At 61.2% G+C, this 18,347-nt stretch overlaps 1 protein-coding gene across 2 annotated transcripts; it reads left to right on the top strand.

Annotated features, from left to right (window-relative positions):
• The first annotated feature begins 516 nt into the window (after window positions 1–516).
• RTN4RL2 (reticulon 4 receptor like 2) lies at window positions 517–17,328 on the top strand. 2 transcript variants are annotated; one of them, XM_025266022.3, is made up of 3 exons: window positions 517–902; window positions 7,388–7,866; window positions 15,960–17,328. In XM_025266022.3, the coding sequence occupies exons 1-3, from the start codon at window positions 872–874 to the stop codon at window positions 16,707–16,709; spliced, it is 1,260 nt and encodes a 419-aa protein (XP_025121807.2). In that variant the 5' UTR covers window positions 517–871; the 3' UTR covers window positions 16,710–17,328. The 2 variants fall into 2 exon arrangements, with proteins under 2 accessions (XP_025121807.2, XP_044785031.2); XM_044929096.2 differs by lacking the exon at window positions 517–902 and adding an exon at window positions 978–1,211.
• The last annotated feature ends 1,019 nt before the right edge of the window (window positions 17,329–18,347 follow it).

The following is an 18,347-nucleotide window of genomic DNA, read 5'->3' as shown; positions in this document are numbered from 1 at the left end:
CGCCCACTCAGGTACCCGGGCCACCCCCCGGCCCGTAAGAAAGATCACGTGCCAGCCCTGTCACACCTGCACAAGCATCCTGGCTCGCGCGCGCTCACGTGGCCCGGAGCTTGCACCCACAAAGTCTTGCTGACACTGTTCTTACACACAGGGCTCGGGGTCTGGAAACAGAAACGAAGGGGGAATCTCGGAGTTCTCCCAGAGGGAGGAGCGTCCGAGGCCTGCGCTTAGGAGCCCCGGGCTGCGCAAGGCGGGGGGAGGTGACCCAGGAGCCCTTCGGGGGAGTTGGGGTGCGGTGGGGGGAGAACTGGGCGAGTTCACGGGGTTCCCGAACACGACCACACCCCCTCAGGCGGGGATTCCTCCACCAGCTGGGCGATCGAACACAGCCCTCCGGGCCCCCCAGACAAGGGAGGGGGCCGGGGAGCAGCTCCGCCTCCTGGCGGCCAGGCAAGGGTTAAGCAGGCGAGCCGGGAGGCGAGGGCGGAGCCAGCGAGCGCGGGGAGGAGGCGGTGGGAAGAGCAGCCTCGCCTTCCGCACTCTAGCTCGGCGAGCGGCCGGGGCGCGCGGACCGACGGACTGACGGACGGGCCCGCGCGCTGCCTGCGCTCCTAGGGGCGCGGGCCCCGGGCGTCTACGGCCAGCCCTAGCCCTCCGCGCCCAGCCGCGCCCCGCTGCGCCCCGTCGGGGCCGATGGCTGCTCCCGAGGCTCGCAGCCCGGGGGGCGCGGGGTAGAGCGCCGCGGCCCGGCCACGCCGCGCGGGGCCCTCCCGGAGCCCCGCGGGGTCCCCCACCGTCCGTCCGGCGGGCTCGGGGAGCCCGTGGAGGCGCCCTCCCCCCGCCGCCCCCCTCCCCCGAGCGTCGCGACAAGATGCTGCCCGGGCTCGGGAGCCTGCTGCCAGGTAGGGACCCACGCGGGCGGAGGGGAGCCGGACGCCCCGGCCCCCAGGGCGCGCGGGTGGGGCCGCCGTGCGGGTGGGGGGAGGAAGCACGCAGCCCCGGGCCCCGCCCCCGCCCCCGGAGCCCGCCGGGCAGGGCGGGACGTTCCTGAGCTAGGGGGGACCCGGGCCGGGGCGGGTGGGCGCTCTGGTCCAGCCGTCCCGGCCCCACCTGCTCCGGGCGATGCTGAGGGCTCCAGGCGGCCGGGCAGCGCCGACTCAGCAACTTCTAGCCCCGGGTGCCTCAGCACTTTCCAGTCGCCGAGGGGGACGGTGGGTGAGGGCAGGGCGCTGTCTGGGAGGGTCGGGGGCGCGGGGGGCGGGGGAGACCCCAACGGCCCTCCCCGGTAGGACAGCGCGGGGTGGGGGGTGCGTTAGAAAGGGCATCGCTCCACGGACAGGTGTGGCCGACCGACCAGGGTGTGGGCCAGGGACTGGGGGCTGGGCTGGGCTGGGAAGGGGCTGGCAGCGAGGGGCAGGCAAGGAGCAGCCAGAGATGGAGAGGGGTCCGCGGAGGGCGGCAGGGAGGGGGCAGAAGAAAGGTTAGACGGGAAAGCTGGGAGGGAAGGGGGACCCGGGTGAGGACGGGGTGGGGGGGCGGGGAGAGGGGAGGCCGGGTCAGGGGCGAGGGGGGCAGACCACTAGGGTCAAGGCCCGGCTCCTGGGGGTGGGAGGGATGAGAAGGCGCTGAGGACTGCGATCTAGGGATGCCGAGGGCGCGGGGTGTGAGCAGACAGCCCGCGAGCGGAGGAGGACGGGGCGGTGGACGGAGGTGCGGGGTCAGGGACAGGGGACCGTGAGCTCCAGGCTTGGGTTTGGGAAACCAGAAAGGAGAGAGCGGTCGGGGTTGATCAGGACAGGCCCGAGGGCTGGGAAGGGCCGAAAGGAAGGAGGCAGAGGAAGGGGAGAGAGAGACAAAGAGACTTCTGGTGAGCACGTCCACGTGGGGAGCCCTCCATTTCCAAAGCGCCTGCCCGTCACACCGCTCCTCGCAGGGAGTGGCCGGCGGGCCAGCCCCCGCGCCCCGGGCTCTGCGCTGCGGACTCCGGGTGGGGAGGCAGCTGTGAGGGGGATTTGGGGGAGACACCGGTGTGGGGCGGCAGCCTCCATGGGTGGGCGCCCTGGCTGACCGCACGCTGCCATTTATATCTCTGGGCCCCTCCGGCCGTCGGAGGAGGAGGAGCCTGCCGTCTCTGCCACCACCGTGGCTGCTTATTTCGGGGTGTTACATTCTGGCAGAGTGAGAAGCTGTTTGCGGCGGCTCTAAACCTCCGTCACCCGCGCCAGTGCGTCCCGGGCCCTGCGTCACGCCATCGCCTCCCACCTGCTCGGCCCCTACCCCCTCAGCATCTGCCCGCAGGCCCCAGCCCTTTGCCGCCTTTTTGGGTGTCAGAACCCCAGGCCTGGACTCCCTCCCCAGGGAGCATTTTCCCTGGGGCCACTCTTCCCCACCTCCTCCTCCAGCTTCTTCTCTTGCAGCGATCTCTGGACCAAAGGGTGACTCCTGGGCCTAGAACTTTGGGAGCCTTGACGCCCGGCGTCCTTGACAATGGGCCCGCGGTGAATGGATCATTTCTGGCTCTGGGCCCCTCTGTCTTCCGGGATCGGTGCCATGTTCCGATCTCTCTCCGTTCCCTCCCCGGGTCAGTTCTGGACGCATCTTCTGGACACGGGGCCTCTCTTCCCGCCTCCCGGATGGGATGTCACCTCGAACAACCAGAGCCTGGAGCCCAGGGAGCCAAAGTTGCAGAAAGCCCGGCTTCCCCCCTCGCCTCGACCCTGGACAGGCAAACAGAACCAGCATCACTGCTGGCCCGGCCTTGTGCACCTGGGCTCCATTTCCATCTTCGCTTTCCCCCAAGCCCAGCAACTCTCACACACGGGGTGGCTTCCGTGGCTGATGTGGGGTCTCCCAGAGAAAGGTCAGAGAGTCCCTTTAGACAGGGACTTGTCCCATCCAGGTTCTGCCTTGTACCAGCTGCACGACCCAAGGCAACTCATTTCATGTTTAAGAGCCTCCCTGTCCTCGCTTGCAAATGGGGTCCAGAATCTTGATCTCACGGGGGTGATGCTGTGTTGATTCTGTGCACAAAGACGTGTCCAAATGCGGTGGCTGGCACACAGTAGGTGGTCAGTCACAGATGGTTTCTGCCCATCACTGCTCTATGCTCCCCTGCAACTTGAGCATCACCTACCTACTGACTTCAGTGAAAAATAAAAAAGAGAAAAGATAGGATGACATGAGCAGAGAGGGTGGGGGGAGCTGTTGGAATGGGCTTTCCTTGGCCCAGATAGTGGCAAGGGGTCAGATGGAGCCTGGGAGAAAGGGGCTGAAGGCAGACTGAGATTCGGGTGAGGGCCTGGGCTGTTCACTGATGGCGTGGCCACTGAGATAAGGGGTCAGCCCCTGATGGCTGACGAGGTGTCCGCCGTCCTGCTCTGAGATTCTGTGCCTCTCGCCCCAGTGGTCACCAGAGATGCATGAGATGAGCCCGGAGTGGACCTGGGGTCCTCGGGGGGAGAAGGCGGGGCCTGGGCGGGGGCGGGGTGGGGGTGGAGTGCTGGTGGGGAGAGGCAGGGGGCAGGGAGGGGGGTGGTGAGCCGGACACCCAGAGCAGGGGCTGGGGGGGGAAGAGGGGGGAGAGAGGCACCGCTCACCAGGCCCTGGGGGCAGAGAAGCCCAGAGCCCCCCAGCCTCCCCTGCGCCTGGCTTCCAGTGTGAGCCACAGCCTGAATTATGGATGAGGCTCCTTGGGTTTCAGCTGCCTTGCATGGCGGCGGCCAGGGCCAGAAATGGCAACAGAGTCGCTGTTAGGCGGCAGCTGTCATGGGGGCCCCCTGCCCAGGGCCCTGCATCAGAGAGGCCGCGGGGCCACCACTAGGCCACGGGGAGGTGGGCGGGGCTGATGCGGGCGACGGAGGCCAGCAGGGGGCAGGGAAGTGTGGGCTAGAGGGACTGAGGGGGTCCTTGCTGAGCCCCCTGCCCCACCCCAGGCTGGAGGAGACCCTGGTGCCCTGGGGACTGGCCCATCTCTCCAGGGGCTTCTCTGCTCTCTCTGTCCCCCTGTTCTCTGGGGGTTCTCCTGTTCCCTCTGCCTCTCCTGGGGGAACAGTCGACCAGGAGGCTGGGGAAAGAGCTCCATAATCCTGGGGGGGACAGGGGGTGGGGGGGGGGGTGGTGGCTGGCGGCTTTCTGAACACACACGCTGCGAGGTGATGGATCAGCCACAGGATTAAGGGCTCAGCAAGGGATTTGGCTTTCTCTGGTGTCGAGTCCTTGGGGAAGGGAGCCGGAGGGGGAGCCCACCAGGAAGGGAACGGCCCTGGCCAGCCACGGGGACCCTCCGCTCCAGTGCTCGCCCCACTCTGCTGTGTGACCTTGGCCAAGTCACTGGGCCTCTCGGATCCCCGGCTGGCAGGTCAGCAGAACCAGAACCCGGATGAGCCTGGAGGGCTGCCCGGCTCTGAGCGCCGCTGTCCTGGGCCCCAAAGCCCAGCCCTTGTGAAACCCCCTTCCCCCCAGGCTTCCACCCCTGCCTGGTGGCAAGAGACGCGCCCCTGCAACCCACGTGGCTCCCAGAAACCCTGGGAGGAGAGAGTGATCGTGAAACGCCGCTCGGGGGAGGGGTGAGAAGGGCCAGGAGCGCGGAGGTGGTGTGAACGAATGGAACAGCGGCGGCTGTGTCACTGAGTATTACATCACACCCGGCCCACACACGCACGGGGCCCGGCACTCACACACGCGGGGGGTCGCAGGCACACGCCTGCACGCTCGCTGGGGGCCGGAGCCGGGGACAACCGTGCCTTTGCCGTCCTCCAGGGAGGAGGCTTCGCCAAGCATTCCTGACATCTGCTCCACGCACGCGGTCTGTGTGCCGTCCCGGGGCGTGTGCCGTGCACTACCCGTGTGAGCCGTGTGCCACGCCGTGTGTGCGCTGTGCACCACCCGTGTGAGCCGTGTGCCACGCCGTGTGTGCGCCGTGCACCACCCCGTGTGTGTGTCGTGTGTGCGCGCTGTGTGCCATCCTGTGTGTGTGTGCCATGTGGACTCCATGTGTGTGTGACGAGTGCCACCCTGCGTGCGTGCCGTGTGCCACACCGTGTGTGTGTGTGTGCTGTGTGCCACCCCGTGTGTGCGCCACCCCATGTGTCATGTGTGCACCGTGTTGCACCCTGTGTGCCATCCTGTGTGTGTGTGCCATGTGGACTCCGTGTGTGTGTGACGAGTGCCACCCTGCGTGCGTGCTGTGTGCCACACCGTGTGTGTGTGTGCCGTGTGGACACCGTGTGTGTGCTGTGTACCACCCCGTGTGTGTACCATGTGCCACCCCGTGTGTGTGTGCTGTGTGCCACCCCATGTGTGTGTGCTGTGTACCACCCCGTGTGTGCACCATGTGCCACCCCATGTGTGTGTGCTGTGTGCCATCCTGTGTGTGTGTGCCGTGTGTACTCCATGTGTGTGCCGTGTGCCACCCTGTGTGTGCCGTATGCACTCCATGTACGTGCCATGTGCCATGCTGTGTGTGCACCATGTGCCACCCCATGTGTGTGTGTGCTGTATGCCACCCTGTGTGTGTGCGCCGTGTGCACTCCGTGTGCCACCCCGGGCCCAGGAGTGCTACATGTACGGAGCACGTGGCTCACACACGCATTCACGCCTCTGACACCAGGGGTCACCGGAAGGCATGGACCCCCTCAGGCTCTCCCCCCCACCCCAGGGCCCAGGATCTCAGATCCTTGCATCCAAGGGAGCGGGTCTTCGGCCTTCCCAGGCCTAGCACACTGCCTGGAGCAGAGCATGCCCTTTCCCTGTGTGCCCAGAGGATAAGCATCTGGCCTTTGGGGGCTGCAAAACCTGCCAGAAGAAAATCCCAAGAGTCGTCGTGAAGCCAGGATCAAGGGTAGAGGTCAAGGTGGCTCCAGAACTTTCTCAGCGGCAGTGAGGGTCAGAAGGCCAGGGTCAGGATGGGATAGGGGCCCACCGCCCCACTGGCGCCTGGGGGCGTGGGGGTCTAGATGTGACTCTTTAGCCCCCAAGCCCCTGGGCCTGCCTCTCTGTCTGAATCATAGCCAAGCTTCAAGAGTTACTTTGAAAAAACACAATTTTTTTTAAGTGACTTTGAAGAAGAGCCTGGGGTGTAAAGTGAGGTTCCTGGGCTGTCCCCCTCGGGGCGCTGATTCTGCCCGCGCAGGGCCCAGAAGCGGCATTCCTTCCAGGACACCCACCCCCACTCTCCTGCAGTGGCTGCTGGCTGCAAGGAGAGACCCCCTGCCCTTGGCCCCTGAGAGCCCTTCCAGGGTGGAGAGGTGAGGAAGGAGGCCCGAGGTCACCAGGGGGCCAGAGGTCGTTAGACTCACAGATGGCCTCGGTTTAGCTCCACCTGTTCCCAAATGGGGTCAGTTTTTCTTCCCAGGTGATACTGGCAATGATGCCTGGAGACCTTCTGGTTCTCGTAAGAGGGGAGGAGTGTTGCCCATCTAATGCGGAGAGGACAGGGCTGCTGCTAAAGCCCCGTGTAGCCGCCGTCCCCAGCCTTCTCGGCACCAGGGACGGTTTCGTGGAAGACGGTTCTTACATGGACCAGGAGAGGGGGTGGTCTGGGGATGATGCAAGCGCGTTAGGTTTGTCCTGCGCTTAATCTCTGCTATTGTTGCATCAGCTCCACTTCAGAGCCTCAGGCATTAGGTCCTGGCTGGGGACCCCTGCTGGATGGAACGTCCTATAGGGCTGCCCCCCAGCACCCAGACCACATAGCAGTGGTCCATACCTGACATTTGGGCCGTTCTTGACAACCGGCCCAAGACCAGAGTCACCATCAGACCCACCACAGTGAAAACGGGAAGGAAAGTAGATGGCCACTCATCAAACAACTTTCAACATAATCAGAGTGTCCTCTGAGCATTAATATTAATTAATTTTATTTTAATGTACCAGGAGCCTCCAAGTGTAAGTGGCCAGAAAATGAAAGTGAAGTTGCTCAGTCGTGTCCGACTCTTTGCGACCCCATGGACTATAGCCTACTAGGCTGCTCTGTCCATGGGGGTTTCCAGGCAATAGTACTGGAGTGGATTGCCATTTCCTTCTCCAGGGGATCTTCCCCACCCAGGGGATCGAACCCGGGTCTCCCTCATTGTAGACAGACGCTTTACCGTCTGAGCCACCAGGGAAGTCGGTGGAAGTGACCAGGGCCTCCTGCAATTCTTGCACCCCGAATCCCAGCCTCCCCCAACCTAGGAAGGCAAGGCTCTCGGCCCAGGTCCGCTTAGGGGTAGGTGGGCGGGCGGGCCTGCGGCTGGCACCCCACTCCACCCGCCCCCCACGCCTGAAGCCCGCCCAACGCCCCCCCCACCCACCCGCCTCGTAGGCCTGCAGGTCCCCTTCGGGTAGGTGGGCGGGGTCTGCTAACCCCCGCCCGCCGGCAGCCCGCCTAGCGCCTATTTGCTCGCAGGTCCCCCGGCCTGCGTCCTGCTGCTCCTCCTGGCCGCGGCCCCCGCCGCCGCCCGCTGCCCCATGCTCTGCACCTGCTACCCGGCGCCGCCCACCGTGAGCTGCCAGGCCAACAACTTCTCGGCGGTGCCGCGGGCCCTGCCGCCCGGCACACAGCGCCTCTTCCTGCAGAACAACCTCATCAGCGCGCTGCGGCCCGGCTCCTTCGGGCCCAGCCTGCTCACCCTGTGGCTCTTCTCCAACAACCTCTCGGCCATCTACCCGGGCACCTTCCGCCACCTGCAGGCGCTCGAGGAGCTGGACCTGGGCGACAACCGGCACCTGCGCTCCCTGGAGCCGGACACCTTCCAGGGCCTGGAGCGGCTGCAGTCGCTGCATCTCTACCGCTGCCAGCTCAGCAGCCTGCCCGGCACCATCTTCCGCGGCCTGGTCAGCCTGCAGTACCTCTACCTCCAGGAGAACAGCCTGGTCCACCTACAGGTGAGAGCCTGGCGCGCGCGGACGCGAACAGGGGAGTCCTCTCCTGCTCGCCTCTCTCCCCCGGGACCCTCCCTACCTCGCGCCCAGCGCCTCCGTTGCTCAGCATTTCCGTGTCTCACTATTTCCGTCCCTGTCTCACCCCCTCCCTCCGTGTCCCGGCCCCTCCCTCCGTGTCCCGCCCCCTCCCTCCGTGTCCCGCCCCCTCCCTCCGTGTCCCGCCCCTCCGTCCGTGTCTCACCCCCTCCCTCCGTGTCCCACCCCCTCTCGCCGTGTCCCGGCCCCTCCCTCCGTGTCCCGGCCCCTCCCTCCGTGTCCCGCCCCTCCGTCCGTGTCTCGCCCCCTCCCTCCGTGTCCCAGTCCCTCCCTCTGTGTCTCACCCCCTCCCTCCGTGTTCCGGCCCCTCCTTCCGTGTCCCACCACCTCCATCCGTGTCTCGCCCCCTCCCTCCGTGTCCCGGCCCCTACTTCCGTGTCCCACCACCTCCATCCGTGTCTCACCCCCTCCCTCCGTGTCTCACCACCTCCCTTCGTGTCTCACTCCCTCCCTCCGTGTTCCGGCCCCTCCTTCCGTGTCCCACCACCTCCATCCGTGTCTCGCCCCCTCCCTCCGTGTCCCGGCCCCTCCCTCCGTGTTCCGGCCCCTCGCTCTGTGTCTCACCCCCTCCCTCCGTGTCTCACCACCTCCCTTCGTGTCCCGCCCCCTCCGTCCGTGTCTCACCGCCTCCCTCCGTGTCCCGCCCCTCCCTCCGTGTCCCGGCCCCTCCCTCCGTGTCCCGGCCCCTCCTTCTGTGTCTAAGCCCCTCCCTCCATTTCTCAGCATCTCCCTCCCCTCTGAAGGCTTCTGCTCCTTCCCCTGGTCCAGGGCTTTCTTTGTCCCTTCCATCTTTCTCTGCTCCCCCACTCCCCCGTCTGACTCGCTGTCTGTCTGTCTCTCCCTCGCAGCCCCTCTCCATCTTGCTCACTGACTCGCCTCCCCCGTCTGTCTGCCTCTGCCTCTTCTGTCTGTCTCCCTTCACGCGCCCACTCCACACACACCCCCCCCAAGTCTGTCTGGGTGGAGGTGTGTGTCTCTTCCCGTGATCTCTCCTCTCCCCCTTGCCTTCCGGGGGACTCTGCCTTTTCGCGGGCAGTGCAGCCCGGAGGGGCATCGTGGCGGCTTTTCTCGCCCACCCGCACGCCCTCCCGCGTCGCGGGCAGGGGGACACGGAGGGCAGAGCCACTGCGGCTGGCACCCCGCAGGAGGCTCCCGCTCACTGGGTGCCGAGACCAGGGGAAACCCTACCCTTCCTAGATCCCATCCCCCAAAACCTACTGTCTCAGCCCAATGGGAGGAGACAAGAAAGGGTAATGAGCTGTGAAGTTGCTGGGAAATGGATGCTCAGAAAAAGGAAGGAGTAACAGTAATTGTTATTTATTGTTGTTATTGATCTAAATATTGTTCCCTGTTGTTCTTATGCTGACTGTCTGACAGTCAAGTCCTCCCACTGCTTCCCCAGGAAGCAATAGCAGGCCCTGCAAACCATCCGAGGAGAAAAGCCTCCCTCTCAGTTTCAGGCGTCTGGATTTCCAGCTGCGACCCTCTCCCCACACCCACCTGGACGGCCCTTCTCCCTCCCCGCTCCGGGCTGGGGCCTGACTGCTCAGCACTGTGCGCATCTGATGCTCACAGGGACAGTAACGATAGCAACAGTAATCCAGCATTTATTGAGCACCAAGTAAGTGCTTGCTGGTGAAAAAAGGGCAGTGTTAACAGAGGAAAGTCCTGCCTTTGTGGAGAGCATTCTAGGGGTGGGGAGAGACAGGAAGTAAAATAGATCGTTCGCCGGGAAAGTATGTTGTGTTTTATTCTTACTACGTGTGCTGTGCTTAGTTGCTCAGTCGTGTCTGACGCTTTGTGACCTCATGGGCTGTAGCCCGCCAGACCCCTCTGTCCATGGGAGTCTCCAGGCAAGAATACTGGAGTGGGTTGCCCTGCCCTCCTCCAGGGAATCTTCCCAACCCAGGTCTCCTGCATTGCAAGCATATTCATTGCATAAATACTAATAGTACCAGCCCACTAGCCCTCAGCCTAGTGGCTCAGTGGTAAAGAAAGCACTTGCCATTGCAGGAGACGTGGGTTCGATCCTTGGGTCGGGAGGATCCACTGGAAAAGGAAATAACAACCTACTCCACTATTCTTGCCTGGGAAATCCCGTGGACAGAGGAGCCTGGAGGGCTACAGTCCATGGGGTCACAAAGAGTTGGATAGGACTTAGTGACTAAACAAGAAGCCATTAGCGGGCACACTAAGTGTCGGGTGCTGTGGTAAGGACTTGACAGGTGTCAGCTCCGTCATTTACAAGTGTGTGACATTTATAACCTCCCTGAGCCTCAGTTTTCCCATCTGTAAAATTGGAGTAGTCATAGCATCCATCTCCTAGGGATTTTAGAAGCGTTAAGTGCATGAATAATTTGTAAAGCACTTAAGATAGTGCTTGGCATACGGTAAGCATGCTATAAATGCTTGTTAAGATACTATTTTAGAAAGAGAAACCCGCCTCATTGAATACTGGTCTCGGTGAAATGGCTCATCTTGGGGCCTATCCTGAAGATATGGGTCAACTTCAAGGATTCTGCTGAGACCACGGGTGGGTACCAGAACACTCCTTTTTTTTTTTTTTTTCCTTCCTAACTTGGCACCTCACGGTTTTCTTCCTAACTTGGTCACCTCATCTCATTTCTGCAGCCCTGTTTGGGGATTGTTCACACCTCCTTACAGATAAGGCAGCTGAGACCGAGGGTCCCAAAGACTTTGTCCCAAAGTCTCGTAAACACTGTCCCAGTGCCTGGGGACTTGTGCGATCTCAGCATCACAGGCCTCACAGCAAGCGGGGAGCAGGGGCACAGAATGACGTTTCTGAGGCTGCACCACCAGGAAGACCCACGGAGCTCGAACCCTCGTGATCTGATGACATTTCAGGCCGTTTGCATCACTCAGAACTCTCCACGGGGGTCTGACCAGGTGCCGGGGGGCGGGGGGGGGGGGTGTGTGGCACTCATAAAAGCAGCAGAGTGGGCTTATTTCTGAAAGCACATGCTTTAGAATCTGTCAGACCAGAGTTCAAATCCTGGATCACGTGTGACTTTGGACAAATTACTCAACCTTTCTCCACGTGCATTTCCTCTCTGGCAATCATGATAGTACTTAATCATATCAATACTGATTCAAGAAGTTTTGTAAGGATTAAAATGTAGGGAATTCCTTGGCAGTCCAGTGCTTAACACTTAGCACTACCCTTCAAGGTGCACAGGTTCGATCCCTGGTCAGGGAACTAAGATCCCGTGTGCAACATGGTACAGCCAAATAAGAGAAAATAAAATTTAGCACAGGGCCACATCAATATATGGGCACTATGGTTATTATGGTTATTATTGTTGCTAATTATTACTCGTGTGACAACCATTATTACTGAGACCCTGACCTCCTTATCAATATATATCGGTTATACTATGCAGGCTTTTAAAATGATCAAATCTTTTAATGATTAACTCTTTTTTAACGATTAAAAAAGAGCCAGGTGTCTCTACCATCCAGTTGCACTCCAGTAGGTTAGGGAATCTAGGGTCAGCAGACCTGAGTTTGCATCCTTGCTCTGTTATTTTCCAACTTGATTTCGGCAAGTTGGTGCCCCTGACTCTGAACCTCAGTTTCCCCAACTTTAAGATGGGACTAGTAAAAAGAATACCTTCCATCAACAGCTGTAAGGAGTCAATGAACTCGTATTTGTAAAGTCCCGTGCTGAATCAGTTTGGTCGTCACAGCCTGACCCGCCATCACAAATGGCAGCCGGGGCCAGCGGTCAGGAACGACCTGGGCAGGGGGCACCTTGAGGGGTGCTGGGCTCTTCTAAAATGGGGCGTGCTGGTTCTGTACGCCCCTGGCCTGAATGGCACGGGCGTCATGGGAAGGAAACACCTGGCCCTTCACAAATGGGAAGGAGGCAGCCTCTGCCTGTGAACGGCCCAGAGAGACTAGCCTGGGAGATGCCACAGGCAGGTGGGGCACATGCCCAGGGGTGAGGTCCCCAGGGCACAGGCGTGACCCGCGATGGTGCTGGGCCGCCCAGGAGGGGCGCGCTGGTGGAGGGAAGAGGACCACAGCGTCTCAGGAGGAGGGTGGTGGAGCTGGAAACGGGGTTGAGGGTTCTCCCGGATGCCCTGCCCTGGGACAGCCCGTGGCAGGCACCTTGCTCACAGCTAACTCACTGAGCACACGCCAGGCTGCATCCTGGGTGCCAGGGCTTCAGACGTGACCAAGGACAGGGTCCCTGCTCTCCTGCAGCACCATTCCTACTGGGGTGGAACTGCGTGATAGAGACACGGACCCTTTTTTGAATCATTAGAGCAGCCTGCGTGCCACAAAAGAGCAGTCTTTCCATCAGGCAGATCTCATTTGCCCTGTGGCTTTGGGCAAGTTACTTAAACGCTCTGAGCCTCAACGGACCCATCTGTGAAACAGGGACAATGCCCTAAACCCCAGGAGTCTGTTGTGAGGATTAAAGGGGATGCTGCTTGAAAAGGGCTCCGCATGCCCAGTCCAGTGAAGTGAAGTGAAAGTCGCTCAGTCAGTCCGACTCTTTGTGACCCCATGGACTATACAGTCCGTGGAATTCTCCAGGCCAGAATACTGGAGTGGGTAGCCTATTCCTTCTCCAGGGGGTCTTCCCAACCCAGGGATCGAACTGGGGTCTACCGCATTGCAGGCGGATTCTTTACTCGCTGAGCCATCAGGGAAGCCCCGTCCAGAGTAAGCATCGTTCCCCCCATTCAATGGCTAAGGACACCGAAGCTCAGAGAAGTTAAGGCATCCCGTCCAAGGCCACTCAACTCATGAGCAGCACAGCCTAGAATCACTCGGGTCTGTCTCAGTCTAGAGTGCAGCTGTTCGGAGGCCTGGCTCCAGAGTTCACGTCTGCACGTCACTTCCTATTGGGCGTTGCACTAGGCCAGCCACTTGCCTTCTCTGAGCCTCCTTCCCCTAATCTCTGAAAGGGGGAGGATAATATTTTCTGCCTCACAGGGCTGTGAGGATCCGGTTACTACATGGGATCTGTGTAGCACAGAGCCTGGCACATGGTAAGCGCTCAGTTACTCAGCTGCTGACGCAAATGATGGTGATGATTCCCGGGGTAGATGGGTGAAGCCATCCGTGGGGGTGCCTGGCACAGAGCAGACACTCAGCGCAGCTTTGTTGAATGAATGAGGTACATTCCAGGACTCTCTTGCTCATTAATATCAGATGAGGATGGATCTTAATGATCAACGACCTCAAGTCCCTTGTTTCACCGATGGGGGTTAAAAAAAAAAAAAAAACAAACAAAAAAAACTGAGGCTCAGAGAGGTGCCTGCAGCTGCCAAGGTCACACAGCCCAGCAGCTGATTGGAGGCTGGACCGGGGAGAGGCAAGGTTAAGAACAGGATGCTGACCAGGGAAGGGGGCAGGGACGCTGCGCTGAGATTCCAAATGGATGCAGAGAGCTGTGAACCGGCTGAGGCGGGGCGGGGCGGGGGGAGGGGGGTGTTGCGAGGGAAATGTGGTTTTTCCGAAATGGAAGAGGATGACTTTAGCAGATGCTCTCTGCCCAGAGGGAGGGGGTGAGAGGGAGGGTGGTGGGGGAGGGCGAGGGCTGTGAAAGTCAAGAGCTTATTAATGCACAGAGAACCGTTTTCACAGCGGGGAGGGGAAGGGCTGCATCTGAGAGCTGCAGCCTAGGAAGTGGCAGTGGGATTTGGCAACAGCTTGGATCGGGCGGGGGTGGGGGTGGGGTACCCCCCAAGGCTGGGTTTCAGAAAGGGCAGGGGCAGGACTTTCGGGAGGAAAGACTAAGAGACTGGATTCAGGGAATTCTGTAGCGGAAAACTGGGGCTGCGGGTCAAGGGTGCTTGAGTTCCCTGGGGTCTCTGAACTTGGGTCGCCCCTTCCGGACCTCCGGAAGCTTCCGAAGTGCCCATCACCTATGCCCTCTGTACCCCTCCCTCCCATATCAATCCTTGGACCCGGCATCTCTGGGTCCATCTTACTCTTGCTGAAGCTCCATTAAAAAGAGAAATGCTCATTAGGTGTTCCTGAGTGGAAGGCATTCAGCCCCCGCCCTGGGGGAGCCGAGAAGAGAAAGACAAGGACGCCAGGGCCCGCTGGACCAGGCTCGAGGCCCCTGGAGGGAGACCTGAGCGGGGCGGGGGGGCGGCAGGGAGCCTCAAGGTGGAGGGGAGCGGATCTCGGTGCGGCCGAGAGGAGGGTTCTTGGCAGCCGCGGTTCCTGTAGCGGAGAGGGCGGAAGCCAGATGGGAGGGGGCGAGACAACGCGGGAGCACAGGAAGGTGGAGGCGGGGTGGGGGGGGTGTGGGTTGGGAGTCATCGCCCGCCCCCTGCCCGAGAGCCCGAGACCCGGCGCCTGGCGGGGAGGGGCCGCTGGGGGGGTCATCTCAGTGGTAGAGCCACTGCCAGGAACTGGGAATCCAGGGGGAGGTGGACTGAGGGTGTAGGATGCTCCTGTCCCCCAGAACCAGACCCCTTGTGTCTGCGGACCACAGTGGTGTCTTCCACAAGGGGGGGGTACCTCAGGACTGGGGCTCTGGCCGCCTCTCTGGCGAGCCCTTCATCTGTCTGGGTATCAGTACTCTCTGTAAAAAAAGGTAGGTTGGGCTGGTGCACACAGAAGCAGTCACTCCCTAACCAGGTTGCCCATCACCAATACCTTGGTGAACTGGCTAAAATACAGAGCCTGGGCCCCTGCTAGCTCCCCTCCATGGAGCACACCCACCCCACCCTTCCGCTCCCGGAACCACAGTTCAGGGCCCTTCCAGCACTAATAGGATCCGATTCAGAGACTCCCCAGCCTTGGGCAGGGGGCACAGCCCCTCTGTCCCTGTGGGGTGGAGCTGACATGGTCCCCTTAATGTCCCAGCCTAGTAGCAGAACTTTCAGGCTCCAGGAAGGTCCTCTGTTAAAGGACAGGGGATGGGACCTAATTCTAAGACCCTGTTGTCATAATGTTGTTCTTGTTTAGTAGCTAAAGTGACCCAGTGGACTGTAACCCACCAGGCTGGGATTCTCCAGGCAAGAATACTGGAGTGGGCTGCCATTTCCTTCTCCAGGGGATCTTCCTGACCCAGGGATCGAACCCTTGTCTTCCGCGTTGGCAGGTGGATTCTTTATCCCTGACCACCCAGGAAGCCCCCATTGTCATAATAACCATAATTTATTGATGGTGGTCTGTGTGCCGACTGGGTACCACATGGTTACCGGATCTCATGTAACCCTCCTCAGTCTGCTGAAAGAGTTGTTCTTTTGAGTTATACACACTGAGGAAACAGGTTAAATAACTTGTGGAAGGTAACGCAGCTGCAAAGAAGGCAAAGCTGCATTTAAACCCGGACTTCACCCATCTCATCCGCACGTGGATTGTCTTTAAGGTTCAGAACAAACCCAGGAGGAGGTACATTCATTCCCATTTTACGGATGAGGAGACATATTGCTGGCCAAGTTCACAATAATGGCTAACTCAGGCAATGCCCACCCCATATATCAATACCTGTTGTTTCATTTAACCACATCTTACAGACGAAGGACTGAGTCACAGGGATACTGAGTGACTTGCTCAAGGGTCAGTTAATAGTAGGGCCAGGATTTGGAGTCAGGAAGTCTGTAAGATGTGCAGATGAAATGAAACAAGGTAAATGCTCAACCAAATCGTAAGTTCCCGTCTCCAAGTGTGGCCCTCCCACCTGCAGCGTCTGCGTCACCTGGGAACTCGTGAAGACATGCAGCATCTCAGGGCTCCTGCCCCGACCCCAACCGCAGACCTGCTGAATCGGAAACTGGGGGGCGGGGCGGGGATCAGGGATCCGCAGGGGATTCTGATGCACCCCAAAGTTATAAGAACTACACTGCTTTCCCTGCACAAATAGGTTAGAGGAGGCAGGATTCGAACCCAGGACTCTAGAAGGCGGACCCCTTCCTGGTCTGCCACGCTGCTCCCCGCCCTTCCCTAACGCCCTCCGAGGCCGGCTCAGGCGCACTCATCCGTCTTCTTCTCCCCCATGCCGGCCCCAGGATGACCTGTTCGCGGACCTGGCCAACCTGAGCCACCTCTTCCTGCACGGGAACCGCCTGCGGCTGCTCACGGAGCACGTGTTCCGCGGCCTGGGCAGCTTGGACCGGCTGCTGCTGCACGGGAACCGGCTGCAGGGCGTGCACCGCGCGGCCTTCCGCGGCCTCGGCCGCCTCACCATCCTCTACCTGTTCAACAATAGCCTGGCCTCGCTGCCCGGCGAGGCGCTGGCCGACCTGCCGTCGCTCGAGTTCCTGCGGCTTAACGCCAACCCCTGGGCGTGCGACTGCCGCGCGCAGCCGCTCTGGGCCTGGTTCCAGCGCGCGCGCGTGTCCAGCTCCGACGTGACGTGCGCCTCGCCACCCGAGCGCCGGGGCCGCGACCTGCGCGCGCTCCGCGAGGCCGACTTCCAGGCCTGCCCGCCTGCCGCGCCCACGCGGCCCGGGGGCCGCGCGCGCGCCAACAGCTCCTCCAACCACCTGTACGGGGTGGCCGAGGCCGGGGCACCGCCGGCCGACCCCTCCACCCTCTACCGCGACCTGCCCGCCGAAGACGCGCGGGGGAGCCCGGGTGGCGACGCGCCTACCGAGGAAGACTACTGGGGCGGCTACGGCAGCGAGGACCGGCGGGGCGAGCAGACGTGCCCCGGCGCCGCCTGCCAGGCGCCCCCGGACTCCCGCGGCCCCGCGCGCGCTCCCGGGCTCGCCGCCCCGCTGCTTTGCCTGTTGATCCTGGCGCCCCACCACCTCTGACCGCGGTGCTGAGACTGAAGCAGCCGGCGTCTCCCCGGCCCCCCACCCCCGCCCCTCATCCTCCGTCTCCAGTCCCCACCGCGGGCTGGCGGCCTGTCTTCTCCCCGCGCCTCGCATCCCCAGGGATCCGGCCACCTCTCCCCGCCTCCCGGGCCGCCGGCCGATGGCAGCCCCCGAAGCGCACATCTGGTGGCCCAGCCACCCGAAGACATGGCCAGGGTCTTCTCCCCATCTCCGGCCGTCAACCCGTGCCCATCCCGAGGCTGAGTGGGCACCCCGGGCCGCCGCGGACCCCGTCCTCCAGCGCCTATGGTAGACTCGAGAGGAGCTTTGTCTGCGGAGCAGCGTCCACCAGCAGAGCCCTCGTAAGCTCCTGGAAGGGCGCCGCTACCCGGAGCCCTTTGGGGGGACGTCAGGCCAGCCCCAGGCCTCTGCTTATCCTCGCCCCTCGCCTCAACTTCCCGACACTGGAGAAATACTTTTCTCCTAAGTCTACCCTGGACACTTTTGAGGGTGCCTGGAGAGAACGTTCCTCTCCACCATGGCCCCTGTGTGGGTGAAGATCAACAGACATTGTTTTGGGGGAAAAAAAAGTTTATTAAAAAATTCTATTATTTTATCTCCTGTAAAGTTTATTGGCTCAGGATCTCAAAAGTGGGAGAAGGGCTTAGAACCATCACGCTTTCAGGGGCCGGGAGAGTTAGACAGCAATCAGGAGCCATTCCACAGCATCCAAGTGCTTCCTGCTGTTTCCCCTACGAGAAGAAACTGAAGGCGGAGGAAGAAGTGGGTGACTGTGGAGCCCCGGGCAGGTCAGGTGAAATCCGAAAGCCAGGAGTGTGCTGACCACACCTCGCCTCCTCATCTGTCCAGGAGAAGCGGCTGCAGCCGACCCTGAGTTGTCTGTGCCGGAGGAGCCAGACCTGGGGAAGGCCTCCAGCCTGGCTAATGGTTCTCTCCCAGGCCCTGTTCCTTCAGGAAGGAAAACGGAGCATCTCTCACTTCCCCCTGCAAGGAGGAGTGATAACATGGGCAGCGATGGTCACAGCCAGCCCAAACATGGCTTTGGGTAAACCTGAAAAAGACACCTCTTCCTTAGGGCAACACAGCTTCAGACTGCAGCAAACACTTTAGCAAACAGCAAAAAGCTGGAGTTCAGCTCACACTCGGCCCTTGTGCAGAGTGCAACCTGCACAGCTGTACACAGCAACCCTGTAGGCCAATGGGCTCTCTTCCCCTCGGCTCCTGTGAGGCAGAAGACATCAGGGAGGAATCTGGTCAGAGAAGCAGTTCTCCAAGCGGGTTAGTGGAAAAGCCAAGGGATTTTGGTGATCAGAGGGATGAGAATCCCCAGTCGGGGTGTCTTGCTCACTTGAGGTATGATGAGAAGCTTCATCTTTCCGGTGTGTGGAGGAGAGGCTAGGGAAAGGGGAGAGCCTTGGCTGAGGACTTGGGTGAGTCTCGTCTGCCAGAAGCAATTGGGGGAGACTTGGATGGTTTAAATTTAGGGTTAAGAATGTAAGTTGGAAGCTGGGGATGGAAAGAGGATACCGTGGTGCCAGGGCTTAAGGATACTGAGGGCCTGTGGCCTTGGCCAGGGGTCCCAGAAGGCTGGCAGAGAGCGGAGGATGGAACAGG

Source organism: Bubalus bubalis, chromosome 16 (genome assembly GCF_019923935.1).
Source record: "Bubalus bubalis isolate 160015118507 breed Murrah chromosome 16, NDDB_SH_1, whole genome shotgun sequence".
NCBI classification, from domain to species: Eukaryota; Metazoa; Chordata; class Mammalia; order Artiodactyla; family Bovidae; genus Bubalus; species Bubalus bubalis.
The sequence above is the reverse complement of the archived record's forward strand: the minus strand, read 5'-3'. Positions and strand labels throughout refer to the sequence as shown.

What these genes read in the sequence shown, in the direction of transcription:
- RTN4RL2 (XM_025266022.3), top strand. Translation starts at nt 872, where the DNA reads ATGCTGCCCGGGCTCGGGAGCCTGCTGCCAG. An exon ending in GCTCGGGAGCCTGCTGCCAG is followed by an intron (nt 903 to 7,387) that starts GTAGGGACCCAC and finishes ATTTGCTCGCAG; the next exon opens with GTCCCCCGGCCTGCGTCCTG. An exon ending in ACAGCCTGGTCCACCTACAG is followed by an intron (nt 7,867 to 15,959) that starts GTGAGAGCCTGG and finishes TGCCGGCCCCAG; the next exon opens with GATGACCTGTTCGCGGACCT.